At 46.5% G+C, this 21,650-nt stretch overlaps 2 protein-coding genes and 1 non-coding gene across 3 annotated transcripts; all 3 read right to left on the reverse strand.

Annotated features, from left to right (window-relative positions):
• Window positions 1-633: 633 nt before the first annotated feature.
• On the reverse strand, window positions 634-10,005 carry LOC119269497 (TBC1 domain family member 8B-like). Its single transcript, XM_037551344.1, has 18 exons — window positions 9,565-10,005; window positions 8,882-8,951; window positions 8,301-8,792; window positions 8,040-8,225; window positions 7,810-7,923; window positions 7,125-7,183; window positions 6,946-7,012; window positions 6,785-6,836; window positions 6,591-6,683; window positions 5,795-5,878; window positions 5,251-5,663; window positions 4,252-4,313; window positions 3,609-3,678; window positions 3,282-3,362; window positions 3,094-3,195; window positions 2,376-2,515; window positions 2,050-2,167; window positions 634-1,224 (listed from the first exon to the last, which is right to left on the reverse strand). Exons 1-18 carry the CDS (start codon window positions 9,606-9,608, stop codon window positions 976-978), a joined length of 2,496 nt encoding a protein of 831 aa, XP_037407241.1. The 5' UTR covers window positions 9,609-10,005; the 3' UTR covers window positions 634-975.
• A 6,123-nt stretch (window positions 10,006-16,128) lies between these two features.
• Window positions 16,129-16,201, reverse strand: TRNAE-CUC. Its single transcript has one exon. It is a non-coding gene; the product is annotated as a tRNA-Glu (tRNA).
• A 768-nt stretch (window positions 16,202-16,969) lies between these two features.
• On the reverse strand, window positions 16,970-20,173 carry LOC119269498 (protein RMD5 homolog). Its single transcript, XM_037551345.1, has 2 exons — window positions 19,945-20,173; window positions 16,970-18,348 (listed from the first exon to the last, which is right to left on the reverse strand). Exon 2 carries the CDS (start codon window positions 18,317-18,319, stop codon window positions 17,153-17,155), a length of 1,167 nt encoding a protein of 388 aa, XP_037407242.1. The 5' UTR covers window positions 18,320-18,348; window positions 19,945-20,173; the 3' UTR covers window positions 16,970-17,152.
• Between the last annotated feature and the right edge of the window lie 1,477 nt (window positions 20,174-21,650).

A 21,650-nucleotide genomic window follows, 5' to 3' on the forward strand; every position in this document is an offset into this window, starting at 1 on the left:
TATTAGAGATGAACGAGGTATTTTCCTTGCAACTCAATGTAAGTTTATCCCATATGCAGCGGACGCAATGACATCAGAGGCAATGGCGATGAGGGACGGACTGAACTTGGCAAATAGCCTAGGGTTTCAACGAGTTGAAGCGGAATCCGACTCTCTAGCGGTGATCAACTGCTGCTCCGGTCAGAGTACTTGGTGGGACGCGGCGGCAGCGATATTCGCGGAATGTGTGGACATCTCTACCTTGATTGGGAAGGTCAACTTTAAGCATTGCTTTTGATCAGCAAATTAAGCGGCGCATGTGCTAGCTAATTTTAGTTATTGTAATAAACTTTCTTCTAGTTGGACTGACGAGCCTCCAAATTGTCTGGTGAGCAAGCTCGTAGACAATGTATCTTTATGCATTAATCAATAAAGCTAGCCATGATGGTCTTCCCTCAAAAAAAACAATTAACTGAATAGAACCCACCTGCAAAAAAAAACTGAACAGAACCACCGCATCAGGCCTTACTCTGATGACATCATAGTTTACATGCATCACATATTTCTTCAGATATTGATCGCTGCCACGGTGATTTGTGTAGCTTTTTTCGCCGTTTTGACGTTTTTCCTTTAGTACAAGACACATTGTGGCCATGTTTGAAGAAAACAATTCTTTCGGATATGTTACAGACCATGTTCTACAAAAATTGCACTTCTCATTCACATCGTACGTCTTTCATGTATATATCATAACTTACACTCTTACACCCATCTGACAATGAACAAGAAAAACATAACTTATTATCTTTTGGCAAGGTATGATTGGAAAGGTTGAATCCTATGAACCTAAACGAAGTGACACATGCTGGACACGGGGAAGAAAAGGGGGCAAACTACAACAATACATGATTTAAAAATTGGAGCCGAATGTGTGACTTCAGCTTCCGTTCAAAATCAGAAGGCACTATCTACCACCAAATGTGACCGGCCGACGGATCAATCCAGTTTTACTTCTTCTAAATGTTCTTCCTGCCCGTTCATTTTATCCGTGGTCGTCTCGACAGTTGGCACATCGCCGTCCATCTTGGCCGTCTCCAATGTGGGTTCATCCCTCTTGGGTGTCTCCACTCGCTGTTCACCCTCTTTTGGCGTGGCCTCCTGATTTGCATGGTCTGTCTTTGGTGTCTCAACACTTTGCTCAGTGTTGTTATTAAGCTTGCCGTTTGTTGACTCGTCTTGTTTGCCCTGTAAAGGATCCATGGCACCAGTAACATCAATATAAGAAAAGGGAGAACTTTCATATTGATCACATATAGCTAGTCAAACGTACCAAAAGTAAGGAAAGCACAAGGGTGTTATAAAACCCAAGAACAAGAGACCTTGTAAATTGCTAGTGAATGTGCGCTTTGAATATAAGTAAAAAAGCAAAGAAGGCAAAACGCCACGTGCCCCTTCAATCGCATTTATCAGCCCTATTCTGGATATATTTAAAGAATATAAATCGTTTAAGCACTCAATAAACACATTTTTCATGTACTCTCGTAGGCCATGGAACTAAGATTATCATGTCTTCCCCGTCAGCATTCCCCTAAACCTAGATGGCAGAGATGAAAACCCACTTGTAATTACAACTAGCAGAAGGGCATTTATTATAATATATTTTTTATCACTGATAAGACCTTGAATGAATCAGAATGTTCTCTCAGGTAACAAGCTAGCAAAATAGTTTCCTGCTTTTGCAGTAAGATGGAAGCTAAGAGCAAAAACAAAAATCCTGCAGGGTCGATTCCTTCAAAATGGACTTGGTGGGTGTTTATGCAAACAAAGGGCTTATTTGCAAAACATGTGGGGTCAGTCAGATTCGAGCTATGCCAAAAAAAGTACACTCGACCCACCAGCTGCGTGTGCATGGCAAAATTTCCCAACACGAATAGTCGAATATGCATACAAGGAACAATATTGTGTTATCCCTATTTTGGAATTTGGGAGAAGAAGCTAGTATCCTAGCATTACTACTAAGAAAAAAGGATTACAGCTCGAACCTACAATTCACTTGCCAGAAGAAAGTACCTTGTTCTTGTCACGCCAACTGAGTGAAAATGGGGCAAGCAAACTTATTTTTCTAGGCTGAAACTCCTGTGACGAATCTTGGTTCACTTGGCCAGGAGATGTGTCTCGCGTTGGTGTCCTAGAGAAGGGGCAAGGCATCATATCAGATTAGCACCGGAGTACTACAACAACAAATGGCTGTGAATTAAGCAATAGGACACTACCAGTCTCAAGGTATAATTCATGGGTCACTAGATATACTGTAGTAACAACAAGATTAGCATACTCTTTCCTTGCCACTGTGTGTACTTATCTGGTCTAATACCATCAAACAAAGACTACTATACCTTGGAGAAGGGGAAGGGGATGGTAGTTGTGCTTTCTGATGGCTAGATTGGTATTGAAGTGTTGCCTCCAACATTGTTTCTGCCATGACTGCTCTGTTCTCCATTTGCGTGAGTGAAGCCATAGCTTCATCATACTTTTCCTGCATGGAGAGTTGAATGTATAACACATATAGCATAAATTGAGCAAGCAGAAACATATTTGGTTTTGTTGCATGCAAATCCCAGACAGGTGACCAGTGATGGCAAATAATCATGACCCAATACTAACAGTATGAAATTGGAGTTTCACATTTTTGCCATTTTCCAGATTTCAAACAATAGGACACTAACATATAAAATATAGGTGCATTCAAGATAGTCATCACTCATCACTAATATTAATAACTAAGTAAAAGGTAAGTGCATGTACATTGCAATGCATGTTCTATGAACAATATCCAGCTGACCAGCGGGAAATATTTACTGCACAGATAATTACAAACATAATGCTGTCCTCAACCAGATAAGTATCATCAGGCAATGGTTGTTTTATATGTGAACATGATTTTCAAATGAAAAAAAATGTGTAGAAAGACCACTTCCATTCGATATTGCGGGCTCCCAATTTGATCGACAAATTTAGAGGGCCAAGACTTAATTGCTCATACTGAATCAGCTGCTAATCTTTCGTTGGGCTGTAGTTTCAGTGAGACGCGTGAGAGATACAAACTGAACTAACCTGAAGGACATGTGAAGCAAATTTCTGAGCAGCTGCATCTTGCTCAGCAAAGATGCGGGCATCCTCTGTAACCTTCTGTTCTTGCTCTACACGCATGAGGACCTACAGTGAAGTAAATCCATGGTTACGTAGATATACTTTAGTAAGAACAAGGTTAATTGAGAAGAACGCATAAATAGCAACTCTACCTGAAGCATTGCTTGTTCCTGTTCCTCCTTGTCTGATAGAGATTGCCTTAGCTCGGATAATTCTTGTTCTAACTGCTCTACCTGAGAAGTGAAACTAGAAATATTAAGAATTGTTGCATTTCAAGTCTTCAAACCAGAAATTTCCAGCTCGCAGGACTAGCTTAATTTATATAGCATTTTCTAGTTGATAAACTGGTTATCAAATAGAAGGTACTATCAAAATTCTGGCCCAGTATGCAAGATGAACAGCACATAGCTGAATAATGGTAATGGTGGGTGACAGTATAAGAAAGATAGTCACCAAAACAAAAATGTCCAAATGTTTACCTTTGCACTTAATTCACGTCGATTATCTTGCTTAACCATCTCCATTAGTGCTGTCTCTAGTTCATCAGCCCTGGATATGGATGAAAAATAATAATCAGAAGGATACTTCGACTGTTCGAGAAACCCAGAAGAAACAATTCCACTGACTAAATGCATTCCGAACGACGAGAACATTTTCTATAAAGAAACATCTTTTGCTCAACAGTACACTAACAATACCTCCGATAGTAGGAATTTTTTCTCCACCAGATAATAGTTTGCTTGCATATAGCTTTTGCAGTATTAATATTGGTCAGCAGCTAAACATGAGAATACTAAGCACAGCTGAAACAATTACTAGAAGGTTCAGGGTCACTTCAAGCTAGTAGTTGACGTTTGATTGTCAAGATTTAGTGACTTTTTGTCCATGATAACTGTTAGCTCTGGTTGCGTTCGTCATGAAATAAACTAGAGTTGACTAGCTGCAGAATAATATGTTCCATCCAGTTAGTGGTCAATAGGACCGAAGCAGCTATCTACTGACAGCAGGTTCCATTTGATTTCAAATGTTACAAAGGTTAATACATCTCCGTTTACAAGTGTGTGGATATGCAAATTAATGGCTCAAACTGGTGACGATCTTGGATATTTCAAACAAACAGACCTCAGAACAGCTGATCTTCTCTCCTCTAGCAATCGACATAGCTCAACCTTCAGCCAGATAACCTGAAATAATACGACCAAACTTAAATGTTGTAAGCAATCGGGTTTGGTGACCACTCAAGACTTACATAAGCATAAGTTTTTTAATGGTGGAAAGTATCAAGGTTGCAGTGCTTGTTAAAACAGATAGCCATACAAATTGTAACACCTACTCCCTCTGTAAAGAAATATAAGATCGTTTAGGTCACTTTTATATTAGTGACCTAAACGATCTTATATTTCTTTACAGAGGGAGTACATAATATTTTGGATCAGGAGCTCAATGGTTCCCGGGGATTGAAGATTCTGTCTATGCTATTTGTATAGATCATCATAGTGAAAAGTACATGTAAATTATTGGACCTCAAGCACAATGCTTTCGTAAATGCAGGCGTTGTGCTTCAGAAAGCAATTTATTTGGGGCTTGGGGGGGAGCTAGTCATTTGCAAGGATGGAACATTCAGGCTTTTAACATTTGTATAAATCATCATAATGAGAGATATTGAAGTAAATAGACTAAGAGATCCAACAGAAGCTACTCTTTGGTGAATATGTAAATCATTGGACCTTAAGTAATTTGATTTCAGAGATTCAGATGATCTACTCCAGAAAATAATTTGCTTTAACATGAGGTTGAAGATACATAGGGATAACATTCCATGATTTATGTGGCTGATCATTCACTCCTTCAAATTATGTTTGCACAAAATAGATAGCTGCTTTAATACAGGAAAAAAGATGATGCAAACACCTTCTTGAAACAGAACTCCTTACAAATGACAGTTTACTCATTTTGTGAGTTTGTGTAAATTGACTGGAAAACATGCTAACTAAGATATTTATACATGATTAATTTATATTTATCTTTGTTCAATAGTTTTTCAATTGAGTAGTTTTGCAAATATCATTTTGCAATTTGGAGACAAAGGAAAAAAATTGATGAGTATATCAAGAATGATACCTGATCTTTGGGATCAGGCATAGAATCAATCTCCGTGTTGACAGTCAAGCCATGATACATATCATCAATATTTCCAGAACTGGTTTCTTGGTTAGCATCCCCATCTGTTGAGTCATTCAACTGTTCTGTTGATATTGACACCAATGGTTCAGTGTCACGCTTGAAATTGTATAGCTTTGATGCAAGACCATTGGTGCTCCTCCAGGCAAGAAGACCTTTTGCTCTGTTTTCCATTGAAGACAAAACAGATGGCCGGTGTTTATTTCTCAGATCTTGAAGCCTTGCTTCATCTACAGCTTGATATCCCATGCAAGCTGTTAAAACAAGCTGGCTGCTGTCAAAAGTGGAACCAGCTAAAGACTGTAAGAGAGTTACGGCATCCCCAGCATCTTTCGTTGTCACAAGTGCAGGACCTGCAATCAGCAGCAGTGTTAAGTCTATAAGCAGTCACCTGAGAAGAACTATATATAATGTATTCAGACTTCACATAAAGTTATATGGCTTTGTTGTTTCTGGATGAAAATAAGGTGGAGTGACCCAGTACCATACAACTCCATAAGTGCAAGGGCTGTCCGGAAGAGCATCACACGATTTCCATCAAACAGAAGCACATCCCACACACGAAGAACTGAAATGTTCGAATAACACTAAAATGGTAAGTATATTGCATAAGCTAATAAGAGATTAGAAGTGTCAGTCTCTTGCATCAAGTCCCTGTCAAACCATTTTAGAAAGAAAAGGACAAGAGATTTTTTCTGTGCATTTGATTCTACAACCAACATTTGACGCAAAATCCAAAAAGACCACACATATGTTTTTTCCATTATTGGTATGCCGTGCTTGTAGCTTTGATAGCAAAAGCATATCCAGTTAACATATTTTATATTATGACAAGTAACTGAAAATGATGTTTGTTTCTGCCACTCACTTCACTTGCACTTGCCTTAGCATCACCTCCCACCGTATTGCTAATCATCCCCATTATTGTCAAAAGGTAATAACATATAGTTTTCCACAGAAAGATATTAGAAATTTAAATTACAAGCCACCCTAAATTCTGTAATTCAGGAAAAAACACTATCTGATGTATGGAAAGTGAACCATGGGGCCGTGTTTGAATGAGACATTATGTGGAATTTTAGTGAACTAACAACTTCATGTATTTAAAGCCCATGGAGATCACTATGCAGATTTAACAATATCAACAACAAATTGATGCTAAAGATACCTTTGGTCCCATCATCGAGGAAACACATTAAATTAGCTAAGATAGGAGTTAAGAGAATGTATTTCGCGAACAATAATACTATCTTATTTTGAATATTTAACAGTAGACTGACCAGTTTCCCAGGGAAGCATGTTCATGTATATAGATAGGAACCATGGTCCAGCAACCCATGCAACTTGTACACCAAGGTAGTCCAAGTGATTTACTGCACACAAGAAAATTGCAACTCCTCAATTGTCAAACTTAGGCAGTTAATATGCCTGACAAAGTCATGTGATTTTATATATAAAGGGAAATATAACAAACCTAACTTGGGGAATTTCTCTCTGACCAACTCCTCTAGAACAAGCTGATCCACCTATAACCAAGATGCAGATCTTTTAATAACAAACAGACCAGCTTGGAGTTCTAAGTATCCAACAATCAGTATGCATAAAAGACAATAAAATGAAGAAAAAAAGTAATACCTGAGACTCGATCATTTCTTCAGAGAAGTAACCCTCAAAATAGTCGTCCATAATGCCTGTCAATGCCCTGTGGACCCATAACACATTTATCACATTATTTAGTTCAACTGTTCTACTACGTAATCAACTGAAGTAAGTTGAACGAATGCAGGTACTTGATGCTGTGCTGCAAAACCTACCAGAATGCGTTCTCCTCAGACATCAATAGAAGTAATAGACCAGCAAAGAAGTTCATTGCCTGCATTACTCGTACGATTAATCTTAGCTGAGAGAGTCTTGGAACATGCAAGTACGAATGTTCAAAAATAATCTTACTGTGCACAATAGAATCATAACCATGAAATACCAAAGTTTTTTTTTCTGTATCCAAATTTGGTTTTACAGTTCCTATAACCCAGAAAAAATGTTTGGGGGCATGGATTTATTGCACCCGAGCTTATGTGCTCCATTTACAACCGATTTACAATAAATGCCATTGTAATTCGTTATACACCACTGTCATAGTGGCATTTAGTTAATCATCCGAGTGTTGGCAGTGGTATTTTTCGTAAGTTCTTCTTTCTCTGCAGTGGATTTTTGAATACAGAAAGTTGGCAATCGTATATATCTAATTGACCCTATCATCTACCGCCTTAGGTTGAGCCAACTGTTATGGGATAGTACCAGGGTTAATATCACTTACAGGAAGCTTCAAGGGGGATATTTGAGTACTGGCAATCATTTTGTGTTTCCAAAAATTAATATTCAATTGAAATACATTTTGAAGGCGCAACAGAGTGGTCTATGTGCAAGACCTTCCGAGAAGGTAATGAGATGCAGTGCAATGAAAAATCAATATGAATCAGCATTAAGAGGAAGATGTACCTGGCAGTAACCGACTGATGGATTATGCCTAGCATAAGCTGTGAGCAAGCGTCTTAAAGCATTTCTGCCATCCTCGTCTAGAGCTGGATGGCCTGGAAATGTTCTAGGCAAATCCTAAAAGGGGCAATGAAAAAGAGGACGTCTTAGCACCACACTCTTAGAAACACAAAATTTTATCAACATAAGAAGGTATTGAAACCCAGTAGTGAAAGTTAGTATCGCCTATCTACCTTCTCTATTTGCCCTTTCCACTTTTCTGAAGAAAGATCTTGAGATGCTTTTGGTTTTCCATCGCCACATTCCTTAGTCGGGGAATCGGAACCTTTGCTGTCTCCGCCTCCATCAACCACCCCAAGGAGACTCTCGTAGTACCCTTTCACTCGGCGAGCTCCAATACCAACAAAAGCTTGCCATAGCTGTCCTCACAAAGCAAATGGACCATCAGTTTCACTGAACCAAAATTATCATTTTAACAGAAATGTAAATCTTACCTCTCCTCTCAGAGCCATTGGCAACCCACCACGAACTAAGCACTCCAATTCTTCTTTCCAAGGAAAATACCCTTCTTGACTTGCAGCTCTATTCGTTCCTGAATCCGCATTGGCGCTGTCAGCAACAGGCCCTTCGCTGGGATCAACCTTCTCTACATCATAGAACTCATCATCAGAGTCCTCTGAGGGCTTGATATCTTCAGTGTTCTCCTCATCAGCAGAAGATTGCTTCTTCTTCTTCTTGACACGCAAGCTCATCAGCTCCCCAATGTGGCCCAGTGAAGGCCTGATTTCAGACCATATTTGGATCTTATGTGGTCTCTGCTGTTTGGCTGTCTTCTCATCAGGCAGGTCGGTCCTGCCAGCATCGCCGACAGATCCTTCATCCTCAATGGACGGCGCAATCTTAGCATCTTCTCCAGATGATTCATCGTCTTCTGCCTGCCTATCCAGAAAGTTCTTCCATCTATCAGACCGCTCCTCTTCCTCCTCCTGCAAATGGAGCACCCCCACACATGCAACTCAGTAAGATCAAACAACATGGTGTAAAAATGGAAGCATCGGTAGGGTGGCTTCTCTACCTGGTAGATGTTGGCATACTCTCTGTACCGTTGCAAGTGCTGTGGCCGCACAGCGAAACCATAGGCGTCCCTGTTCCAATCCCCGATGCGTCAGAAACAGAAAGGGGCAAATGCCACTAAAAGCGCACCATCAGGTGCATCAGCAATACGTAAAATCAGTTCTATAAAAAAAGGCTGGGACCAATCCAGTTCATGTGATCATATCTACGACTTGATTTTGCTGTCTACTACTATTTGGTCTAACTAATCAGCGCACCGCTCAAGTAGACTTGGACCAAATGGAGGCATGGCTCCAGCTGCAGTAGTGCAGTGCACTGTGTCCATACGGAACCCAGATCCTTCGACAGGCAAAGCATCAGAAAAACACAGTTCAAACATTATATCTAGAGGAATTAACACATGGCGTCAGCAACGCGGAGATCTAGCGGCTGCATTGCCCAAATTTCGGCCACAATGTCGCGCAACGGATCGAGATCCCCGGGCGTACAAAAATAAATACCATAACTGCCCCGAGAAAAAAGGCCGAGTAAACAGCACGCATGCGGAAGCCTCGCGCGGCAGCATGAGCATCGGAAACTCCGGCAGAGACACCCGAGGCAGCGTAGAAGGAGTAGAACCCAGCACGAAGCCGAGATGCGCGCGCGCGGGGCAGCGGGAGCAGGGCAGGAGCAGAGGTCACGAACCGCTTGTGCTCGAAGGCGATGAAGGGGAGGCTCTTGGCCTTCATCTCCCGCCGCCGCCGCCACCAACCCCCTGCCCTGCTCCTCCCGCTGCTCTAGCTCGCCGGCGGCGAGGCGGGGCGTACGGGGAGCGGGCGCTGCGCTGGGGAGTGAAGTGGGCCGCAGCGTGATTCAGGGCACGGGTGGTTGGGGGGCTTGGGAAGGGGGGCAGCGGTGATCCGATCCGACTATACTTCTGGAGTGCTAGCTACTACTCCTGCTGGCTGCTGGCTGCTGCTGAGATTTGAGATTTGATCTGCGTGGAAGCGGCTTACTGGGGGGTTGGGAAATCGGAGGAGGTTCGATTTTCCATTTGTTTCGGGAGGGTTTTCTTTCTGGGGCGTATACGACGCCGCATGGAGATTGGGGAGACGAGAACGAGACCCCCCGCGCGCGCGCGTGTCGTGCGTTCTTCGTCTCTTTTTCTTTGGACGTGGGGGAGTTGGGCGGGCTCGGCGGCACCCAGATCCCGATTCTCCGTGTCCACGGGGCCTGTACGCGCCTCTGTGTGCTCTCAAGTCTGAACTCTTGGTTCCCTCAAATGAAAAGGCAAGGACGTTGAACAGTATAGAGGATATCTGTATGTTAGTTTCTTGTGTAGTGCTTTGACCACCGACACCTCTGTTTTTGCGTGTAGCCGACGATCTAAGGAAATGTAACGAGCATAGGCAACTCTGACCTACTTGCACGAGCTAGATTTCCCTACCTTCGTAGGGGAAGCTTGTGTTCCAGACTGACAAAAAGAGACTAATAGGCGAACGATGGAGACTAAACTAAACCGCAGAGCATCCGAGGGAGCTAAAATGATGCGTGCGTGCCACCCGCGTACCGAGGGAGGGTACGGTCCGGTCCCGCGAGGGAGACATCCGCAGGGTGCATCGCAACCAACAGAAGCGCAGCTTTCTCCGCAACCTCTGCGGCGGTCGAATTGCAGGATCGGCTGTCCTTGTAGATAGACCAGCGTTTCTCGCGAGGCGAGTCACGACTCACACCCCAACAATTTCCTTATAAATAAATACTTCCTCCATTCCACAATGTAGTGCTTCATTTATCCTCGTGCTTCAACTTTGACCGTAAATTTAACTATCAAGCCCGATTGCGGCGGGAGCAAAAATTATATCAGTGAATTCGTATTCGAAAGAAGTTTTCAATTATATAATTTTTTCTCCCGCCGCAGTTGGTCTCGTTGGTTAAATTTATGATCAAAGTTGAACCTCAGAAAGCGCGGGCGCACTATATTTTGAAATGGAGGGAGTAAAAATTACGCCCCGAGCTTATTATCCGTTCCCAACTAAAAAATAAAATACGGCCCGACTATCTTACCTTGCACGAGTTTGTTCGTGCAACGATCCATTTGTTACCTATATATGCGATTTTCCTTTTCGTTTTTGTGCATGCAGCTGGGATGTTGAAGAACATGTCGCTGCATACGCACCGGCTCCCCCCGTTGTTCGTCATTTTGTACATCAACTGCTCTGCCTAACCTTTCTCCCATGCCCCCGTCCGTCTCCGTAGGCGTAGTTCACGCGCCAACTGCCCGCCTCGCCCAAGCAGCGCGCTGGCTCGCATTCAGAGCGGAGCCGGCCGTCTCCATCTGATCACCCAAATGTCGCCGCACCAACTGTGGAACTCATCTCAACTGACTCACGTCCCAGTAGAAAATGACGCGAGGCGACCGACGAGGAGCGCAAATAATGGAGGATGCCAGGCGAGCGGGCAGGACTGCCCTGGCCGTCCAGCAGGCATGGGACAGGGGCCTGCGGCCGTCCTGAGTCCTGACGACAAAGTGAGCACTTACCACTTAGGCATGCTTTGTTCCGGCACCAGTTTTATTTATTTACGGGCTGAATTCTGATCAAGGAAAAAGATGCTGCATCCGAAGCCCGCCCCTCGTAGCAACTCCAACGGGGCGACCAAAACGGACACGCGTTTTGTCCATCTTTTGTCCGTTTGGGTCGGCCAGACGGACGCCGGCGTCCGCATTTTAAAATGGGTCGGCTTGACCGCCCAACGGGAAGGCCGACCCAAGTATGGCGGCGTGAAAAAAAACAAGTTGCACGAAATAAACATAATTAAACATAAAAGTGTCCGGTCAAACGCCGGCCAAAGTCCACCTACATCTAATAAACATTAAATAAAAACATTAAAAAAGTCTGCGCTCGCCTGCTGCTGCCCCGCACGCTGCCCTAGACGTCATCGGCCTTGCCCTTGCCCTCGACGTCGCCGTCGTCGGTGAGGTCGATGAAGACCGGAGCAGGGCCAGCCCACCCGAGCGTCGTCTGGTACGCTGCCAGGGCAGCCTCCTCCGGCGTCTGCTGGGGTGGCGGCATTGCGGCAAGCCGCACGCGCTCCTCCTCCTCCTCCTCCTCGAGCCAGAGCGCCTCCGCGTCGCGTTGGAGCATGGCCTCGTAGTGCATCTGCTCCTCGCCGTCGCCCTGCTCCTGGCGGAGCCAGTGCTCCTTCCATCGCTCGAGGTGGGCCGCCTCTTCCTCCGGCGTCGCGGCGAAGTAGACGGGAGGCGCGCTCACCCACTCGCGGGACTGGCCCGTCCACGAGTAGGCCTCCTCCGGCCAAGTGGGTGGAGGTGGGGAGCGCTTACGCGACGGCTCCGGCTTGGGTTGTACGGGCGGCGACGGCGAAGGCGGCGGCACGAAGAGCGGGGTGTGGACGGAGTCCCCCGCCGCCGACAGGGCAAGAGCTTGCTCCAGCCCAGCCCAGTGCGCGTCCTCCTTGATGCGGCCTCCAGCGCGTGCTGCAGGGCCTCCTCGAGGGCGGCTTGGTACTCCGCCTCCGCCTTCATGTCCTCCGGCTCTACCTGCGGGGGCGGCGGTGGGAACGGCGGCGGGACGGCGTCGACACCCGAGCGTCGTTGCTCCTCGTGTTCGAGGGCGAACCAAGCCTCCCAGTTAGAAGAGTCGGCGGCGTACTCGGGCAGCCGACGCTGCTCCGGTGTGAGCAGCGTGCGGCGCCGGCGCACCTCGTCGTCGCGCCCGCAGAACCGCCGGCATCGGGGTCCGGTTTGGATCCAAATGCCAATGGTGCGGCAGCGTCACGTCGGGGTAGGGGAGGGGCTGCCTGTACTCCCAGTGCCACCTCGCTTGGTGCACCGGGATGTGCAGGCACCGGCGTCCAGGGCGGAAACGCGCCGGCGGTGGAGGGGGAGGGGGAGGGGGAGCACGGGATGACGAGGCGCCGGGGGTGCCCTTCTCCTTGCCATTGCTTTTGCCGAAGAGGCCCATGGCGCGCTCTAGAGTTTGCGGTCGCCGGCGAGGAAGCAAAGGAAGTGGTGGGGGGTCAGATGTGGACGGGAGAAGTGGATGAGGCCGACCCCGCCGCACGCGTGATTAAAAAAGGACGCGCGCACTGGCTGACGGGGGGGACCCGCTGTCGGTGGTCGTCATAAATAAGACGACCGGTGGTGATTGGGTGGCCGCCAGGTGGGGACGCGGTGGACGGCGAGGAGACGCGCGGAGCGTCCGCTTCACATCCGCGCCGACGCATTCTAGGCGCAATTTTGGTTCGGAAATTGGTCGGCGCGGACGCCGAGCGGACACGATTTGAGTTTGGATCGGCGCGTTGGGCCGCCACTTTTATCCGCGTCGACTCAAATGGATGCGGACGGACGAAATGGATCGCTCCATTGAAGTTGCTCTGACTCGTGTATATGTTGATACACAGAGTAAAGAATGCACTACTGTTGTAGACCTCTAAGTACGGTGTCTGTGTGTAGTAGTACTCCATCCATTCCAAAATATAGTGCGCCCGCGCTTTCCGAGGTCTAACTTTGACCATAAATTTAACCAACGAGATCAACTGTGGCGGGAGAAAAAATTATATAATTGAAAACTTCTTTCAAATACGAATTCACTGATATAATTTTTGCTCCCGCCATAATCGATCTTGATAGTTAAATTTACGATCAAACTTGAAGCATGTAGATAGAGGAAGCACTACATTGTGAAATGGAGGGAGTATCACACAGGGACAGTCCAGCATGTAGCAGGGGCATATGTAGATCACATGGTATGTTTAGGTCGGTGCATCATTTATGTCCACAATCCGCTCAGAGCGCAGGTTCAGGCTATAAACTCGCGTGGTACCTATGGCGCATCAGTACCATGTGCGTGCGCCCACGACGTACGCGCAGGTACACCGTACACTCGAGTACGAGTTGTTGAATGCTTCCAACCAAGGACCTGCCTGACTGCCTACGGTACGCCTCGTGAGGCGGGCCCGGGCGGTTTCCTCGCCGGATGGATAGATGAGTGCGTCCTCCTGGCCGGTGGCCGGCCGGTGCCTCGTGAGATGTCGGTGCCGGGCTAGGGCGGTGAGACCGGGCTTGGCGCTCGAGTATGCATGCAATGCATCTGGAGGAGTTTGGCCAGCATGGGCTTTGGCTTTGCCTGTTCCAACAACACACAAGGTTAGGCCAGCGGCCAAGCCGCACTAATTTTGCTGAGCGAGAACCATCGGTGGTGGGGCATCCAACATGCCCCGCCCCGTGAGGCCAACTCTACCGTGCGACTTCAAACGGACGTCTGTTTTGTCCTATTTTTATCTCTTTGGATAAGGATTCGGAGTCGTGTCCGGGCCTGTCCTGGGATGCGGTGGCCGTCCGCCCAGCGCGCGGCCGCATCCTTTTGTCCCATCATGTTCGTCAGGGCCAAGAATTGTCCAAATTTGCATTAAAACTAGTTTCGAACCCAAATATTTGTCTGAAAATTAAAATAGTTTTACAATCCAATTGAAATTGTGTTTAATAAAATAGTTTTACAACCAAATCGAAATTGTCTTGACTGAACATAAAATGGACAAATACATCTATTGGTTGCCAATGTGATCCCACACGTGCTCAACCAAGTCATTTTGAAGATTCACATGAGTGTGCCAATCACGCATCTCACGGTGGAATTGGGCAAACCGTTCAAATGTGGCCGAGTCTTGGTGCAGGGGCTCAATATTTTCACCTTGATAATCAAATCCTTGGTCGAAGATACTCTCATCACGCTCGTCCTCGACGATCATGTTGTGCATGATCACACAAGCAGTCATCACCTCCTAAAGCTTCCTTTCATCCCATGACAGTGCAGGGTTTCGAACGATACCCCACCGGGATTGAAGCACACCAAAAGCACGTTCCACATCCTTTCTAACACTCTATTGCATTTGGGCAAATCTCTTTCTCTTCTCACCTTGGGGTTTCGAGATTGTCTTCACAAAAGTTGACCACTGAGGATATATACCATCTGCTAGATAGTATCCCTTGTTGTAATGGTGGCCGTTGATCTCAAAGTTGACAGGTGGGGAGTGGCCTTCTGCAAGCCTCGCGAAGACTGGAGAACGCTGCAGCATGTTGATATCATTGTGAGAACCTGCCATGCCGAAGAAAGAATGCCATATCCAAAGATCTTGTGATGCCACCGCTTATAATATGACAGTGCACCCGTTAACATGCCCCTTGTACTGGCCCTGCCAAGCAAATGGACAGTTCTTCCACTCCCAGTGCATACAATCTATGCTGCCAAGCATACCTGGAAAGCCTCTAGCTGTGTTGGTCGCCAACAATCTCTCTGTATCAGCGGCAGTTGGCTGCCTCAAGTACTCTGGGCCAAAGACCTCGATCACAGCCTGGCAAAACTTGTACATTGACATCAGACATGTTGTCTCACTCATACGCACATACTCATCCACCAGATCGCCTGGAATTCCATATGCAAGTATGCGGATGGCCGCGGTGCATTTCTGGTAGGAGGAGAATCCAAGCTTGCCAAGGGCATCCGTCTTGCACTCGAAGTATGGGTCATGAGCAACCACTCCCTCTCGGATACGATTGAACACATGCCTGGCCATACGAAAACGACGACGAAATTTATCCGGCCTGAAGAGCGGGGTGTTGGCAAAATAATCTGCATAGAGCAGGGCGTGGCCTCTCTCCCTGTTGCGGTTCAGATTGGGAGCATGGCCAGGGACTGACCCCCTGTACCGAGGAAGCTGCCGTTGAATATGGTCGTGAACGACTAGTGCAGCCACCACAAGATCATCATCATCCGACGACGAATCGTCCGATGAACAAAGGAAGTGATGGTAGAAAAACTCGTCTCCACTGTCCATACCTTCGTTGGCAAAAAGTCGAACACCTTGCGCTCGTGGTGGCGAAGAGGCCGCGATGATCACCTCGACGCAGCAGGGTGGTTGTCGGCCGGCTACAGGCCGCTCTGAAGCTCTCGTGGGAATCTGCCTCGGCCGCCGTGGTACGTCGCCGGCAGTCGTGTCCCCTCTGCCACCGGCAAGGACGGCGAGGGGCAAACCTCCTCCGATCGGCGACCAAAACTACGGCGGAAGCGCGGGCGTGGTGACGGCCATGTCGAGACGTGGTTTGGTACGAACGGCGGGGGGGCTGCGCGGTGAGGAGGCGGCGGCGCGGAGAGAGAGGATGAAGCGTTGGGAGCGCAGGGACTGCTAGTGTCCCCGACAGACGGGCCACGGGAAGAACAAGGGCGTGCGTCTAGGCCGTCCACGCGCCAAAAATTCCGTCGCCGGGACTTGAACCCGGGTCTCTCGGGTGAGAGCCGAGTATCCTAACCACCTAGACTACGACGGAGGCACTGGTCACAGGCTGCAACGAACACTTAAAGAGTGGAGCGAGCAGGAACATTCGGCATGGGACGTGGGTGGATGCGCCGATCGGTGTGAACCGCGTGTAGAATCCATCATTTCACCTAGCGCGCGTCACGCAGTTGGGACGAACAAGAGAGCAAGACAGCTCTCACGAGAGAGCAGATTTTGCGGACCCTGTTGCTCCAGCCGGATGCTTTCCGTTGTGAAATGGATGCTTCCGAGATCTGTGCCGGGAGGTACGTTTAGCACGGAGGTTTAGGTGCTTCATCTTGTTGATTTTGTAGAAAAGAGTTGCTACAAATGGCTGGTTAAGCCTTTTTGGACTATACTCTCTTCGTTCCTAAATATAAGTTTTTTAGACATTTTAAATGGACTACAACATACGAATATATGCAGACATAGTTTAGAGTACAGATTCACTCATTTTGTTTTGTATGTAGTCCCTTGTTAAAATCTCTAAAAAAGACTTATATTGGGAACGGAGGGAGTATACTGCATGAACAATCACAGCCCCTTTCTTACAGCTTTCCCCTTCACAAGCCTTTCCGTTTTCAGACCGCGGCCAAAAACAATGCACATATGCATTACCACATATAACCCCACAAACCAACCACAAGAGTAAACAAGCTAAGCCACATTGGTACTTTGTGCCATGGGCGGGAAAAACATGCAGTTTTTCCATTTGGTAAAACAGTAAAGCCCAGAATTCCCCATAGCAGCAGCACTGGGTTTTAACAGCACACCAAGCGGGTAGCGAAATGCTTATTATTGTGTTTATTCCCAAGAGATAGTTTAACACTGGAACTCGCTACTGTACAGATTAACATCCAGGCTTCAATAAAGGTACAAGGTTATAATACAGGCAAACAATTCGATGAGCGAAACAGAAGCATGTTGTATGAACAGTTTTGATCTGGGGGAAAAAATGGAACATTTAAAACTGAAGCTGCTTGCACTGCGAAGCCACCGCCTCCGAGGGGCAGTAGGGGCACTTGAAAGGCCTGGAGCTGCTCTTCGATAGCTTCATGATCGACTGCTTCGATACGGCATGTCCACAGGGCATCAGCATCGGAGGGTTATCCTCACTCGACTGCTCTCTGAGCACCGGGCATACGAAAACAGAGTGGTACTGGAACTCCGGTCCGATGTCTATGGGGACCGGAAGCTGTTTCATGGTCTGCCACTCCTGCTTTTTGGCGGCCATTACCGTGCTTAGCTTCAACAAGGTTGGTAGTCCTTGAAAACCAGCTGATATAGCTACACCAAGTGGGCTCTCGCTAGACTGTCCTAGGAGGCTGCAGAACTGATGGATTAGCTCCTCGGCTAGCTTCTCCCAGTGCGTCGACGACACAAACTCAGCATATGGGGACTGATCAAGCCGGTCAGCCCAGATAAGGCAAGCCATTAGCTTCTGGATCTCTGCCGTGTGCAAGGAGGCAAAAGGCACAAAGTGAGTCCTTGCATATTGTAAAGCATCATCTCTACTTCTTTTAGTAAGTATCTCAATAAACTGAAGAGAATGGAGCTTCATCTCGAGCATTGAGCTATTCTGCAACAAGTGATCATGGTTCTTAGCAGCCCAACTGAGCGCAGGCTCAAGGTTTCTTGCTTGCATCGCTTCAAGTATTCCATACATCTCCTGAAATGATAATTTCAGGTGAGTCCCATCTGATTCACCACACTCATGGACAAAGGAGTCTCCAAGATCAAAGAGGCCCTGGCGGTAGAAATGATTAGTTATTATGTTGTTTACTGTGCAGGCATCATAATCCACATTTCTATATGCCTTCGCTATATCTGGAGTAAAAGACTTCTCTAGGAGCTTGAGATATTTGCTCAGGGCAACATTCAATTCCTTTTGACATCCTTCAAGTTGGATCAATGGCACCATTTCATTTAGCTTGGCCTTCAGTTCTGCAAGGATGGATGAGTGGTCACAACTGTCCATGGTATCTGTATTCATCATCTGCATCTTCGATATTGCCTGCTCAACTTCATTCACTATCTGACCAATAGCTTCCTGAACTTTAGCAGAAGATAACACACGCTTTTCAACAACTCGGTCAAATGCCTCTCTCAAACTGTCGATCTCCATTTTCATGCACCCAACTAAGCAGCACGGTTTTGGCACTGCATGTACAAGATAAAAATCACATATACATAAATAATTTGTTGAGAAAACTACCATGGAGCAAAACAAATTGAAAGACATGTAACATGTCTAATTGCTAATAAATCAAAACAAAGAAATTTAAGGTAGGTTTATAACTTCAATATTGTGAGTAACCTATACTTGGTGATCAAGAAGCAACAAGAAAAATACACAATCAGTATCACTATTCACTGCTAACCTTTTACGGCTTTTAGTGTGGTACATCATGATTCATGAGTGAGATAATTGAATGTTGGATAGCGTTTTGATTTTTTCATCAAATTAAAATGCTCTCCAACATTCAATTATTTCACTCATAATGTACCACACTAAAGCCGTAAAAGGTTAGCCGTATACTAACAGTATTCATATTATCTTAGGAACTCGCCATCAAGACACATACAAAATATGTGGTAAAATGATCACAAGTTCTCCAGTTCTCCTTAGGCTGCAGCACTAGCTAGAGTAAATAGAAGGCAACAGCATGTTATCAACTTATCATCGTCTAACAATTCACAAAAAAACTAATAATGCCTAGGCTTACCACCTCAGAGCAGCGTGCAACTTTTTTCATCATGAATCGACATTCAAAACTTTATAACTATGTTGCCCATGATAAGTCAGTGGGTTACATGAAACCAATTTGTTAAGGTGCAGCATGCATAAGAAAATGTATATATTGGCTCTTGATAGCATGGTTGCAAACACAATATTTTATACATAGAAGGAAGAATTATATTGCTCTCTCCCACACAGCAAAATACTCCCTCTGTAAACTAATATAAGAGCGTTTAGATAACTAAACTAGTGATCTAAAAACTCTTATATTAGTTTACGGAGGGAGTAGGTTATTACAAGTTCATAAGTGATAAAACTCCACGACAAAACTCAGCTGAACACCAAGTACCAAATAAAAGGAACACACAAGGACCTTACAATACCAAAATAAATATGCCCATAAAGAGAGCAACAAAGACGGCAAACCGTGCACTCAGGAAAAGAATACCCCGGTGGTGGCTAGATGACACCTCACGCAGCTCACTATTAAGATATATTAAATATAATAAATCATATGTATTACATCTAGCCACGCAATTTACACAGGTCACCCTGCTAGTCAGTAGCTATAATAGTGGCAGTATACTATTTTTTCCTAGTTAGGTAATTGGATTTGTGATGATCGCTGAATTCACTCTCAATTAACTAAGTCAGAGTTAGAAAAAGATTGCCTTGTTCTTGTTAAAACCAAAGGATGGAACCGAGAAAACATGGAGGAAATGCAGGCGCACAAAAATAACCTGACTCTCCCGAATCCACCACCCAAACCAGCCGTGGAGTGAAACCTTAAGGCGTCACGCGCACATTCAACAAAACGCTATAAAGTTCCTCACGAACCACAGGATCCCAACCATCAGCGCCACAGGGTCGACCAGATCTACAGCCCTAACCACGACGGCTCGACCAAGACCCTAGGACCAAGCCAGATCGGTCAACACCAGTGCGACAGGATGGATCCGGCCACCAGAGAACGAGGAGCCTAATGGAGGAGGGAGGGAAGAGGGGAGGCGGCGCACCGTCGCGGTTCTTGTCGGAGATGCCCCGGGAAGGGAAGGTAGAGGTCGGGCGTTGCTGCTCGGGGCTCGTGGCGGAGGAAAGGGGCGGCTAAGGGAGGTTGCCAGCGCTGGGACTCGTGGGTCGGCGACGGGAGATCGCCGGCGCGCTGCTCGGTGCTCGCGCTGGAGAGAAGGACCGGGACGAGCGGAGAGAGAAGGCGGCGTGCGGTGTTGTCGTTGGATAAACTGAACCTCAACTTTCTTTTTCTTTTTCCTTTTTTTTTGAAGCATTTTCTTTTTCCTTTTTTGCGACGAAAGGAACGTCTGCTTGAAGTCGAGGGGGAATAATCACATCACAACGCAACCAAATCGCCATCGCAATAACAATCGATATTAGGATCATTTAGGTCGAAAATACCGCTCCATAAATTATGCGTGTTTTATATTGAGCCCGCAAGATTTCATATTTGAAAATTATAGATGTTGCCCGCCTTCATCGCAAATCGCTCATGCAGAAGAGAAGTTTCGACCGTTGTCATCCTCACGTGCGGCTACCTCCCCTTCATGCTAGTGGTGTAGATAGTCAAACGTCCATTGCACCGTGAAGCGTCAATTAATGGTGACCGTCGTGTGCAACTACCCACGCGTCTTCCTGTCATGTTATTCTCTCTGATGCATTTTTTTCCCATCCTTTCCTAGGCATGTTTTCTCGCCGTCCAACGCCCGCCGCGTATTTACGCCTCCGGCGGATATAAAAATTTGTCCCTCTTCATTTTCATCATGCCAAACAGAGCTTCTCTTTCTCTCTACTTTCCTCTTCACTTTCACTATGTCGCTTCCCCTTCGGCCGGATTGGGTTCCGCTGTTAGAAGAGGAGGAGGAACTGCTCAAGGAGGAGGAAGCGGCGGAGAAAACTGCGGAGTGGGATCGCTGTGATGCGGAGAAAACTGCGTCAGAGGATCCTGCCCTCCTTAATGAGTGACCGGATTGGGATCCCAAAACACACGTCATTGATTGGGATCTCGACCATGGCTATGCGCAGACCCCGTATGGGAAGAAGAGGCCTCGCCCACACTCGTCCCAGCACGGGCTCCCCGTCGCCTCACTATTAAGGAGGCATGGGATGAGTGGTACACCGTCTCACGTCGGCCTTCTGCCTCGGCATCTTCGAGTAGACCGCCACTAGGAAGATGCTTGCATCTGATAGATACATCGTAGTATGACACCTTTATGATGAGACACAGACGGATTTCACAGTGGAGTGGGAGCGTGTCAGATGGTGCCAATTCGGTGCCAATATGGTAAGATTTGAGGAGATGAATCACGCCATGTTGGGCCTTGCCCCGTTTAGGAACCCGTCTTCGACCTCGACAACCACACATGGAAGGAATGGGACGAAGACGAGGTCGCCAGACTGTCATATCGCTGCACATAACTCATCTCATATACATTGCATATGCCTCGTGCATAACATTCACCATCGACGTGGTAGGGAGCGGTATATGGCTTTATCCATTCCTTCTCTCGAGAGGTCAAAAGCCATGGTGCCGGTGCTAAAACCGATGGATCTCGGGCAGGGAGTCCCGAGCTGGTGGTCTCAGCTAGATGGTAACAGGAAGTAGACAAAGACGCGATGTTTACCAGGTTCGGGCCCTCTAGAAGAGGTAAAACCCTACGTAATGCTCTTGTTATATTGACTGTGATGGGGTACAAAGTACAAGATGATC

The sequence above is a fragment of the Triticum dicoccoides genome, chromosome 3A (assembly GCF_002162155.2).
Source record: "Triticum dicoccoides isolate Atlit2015 ecotype Zavitan chromosome 3A, WEW_v2.0, whole genome shotgun sequence".
Classification (NCBI taxonomy): Eukaryota; Viridiplantae; Streptophyta; class Magnoliopsida; order Poales; family Poaceae; genus Triticum; species Triticum dicoccoides.

Excerpts from the sequence above, each read along its gene's own strand:
- LOC119269497 (XM_037551344.1), bottom strand. The coding sequence starts at position 9,608 with ATGAAGGCCAAGAGCCTCCCCTTCATCGCCTTCGAGCACAAGCG. Across the intron at positions 7,013-7,124 it reads TCTGAGGAGAACGCATTCTG|GGCATTGACAGGCATTATGG; the intron begins GTAGGTTTTGCA and ends ATGGGTCCACAG. Across the intron at positions 2,168-2,375 it reads TCCCCTTCCCCTTCTCCAAG|GACACCAACGCGAGACACAT; the intron begins GTATAGTAGTCT and ends CCCCTTCTCTAG.
- LOC119269498 (XM_037551345.1), bottom strand. The coding sequence starts at position 18,319 with ATGAAAATGGAGATCGACAGTTTGAGAGAGGCATTTGACCGAGTTGTT.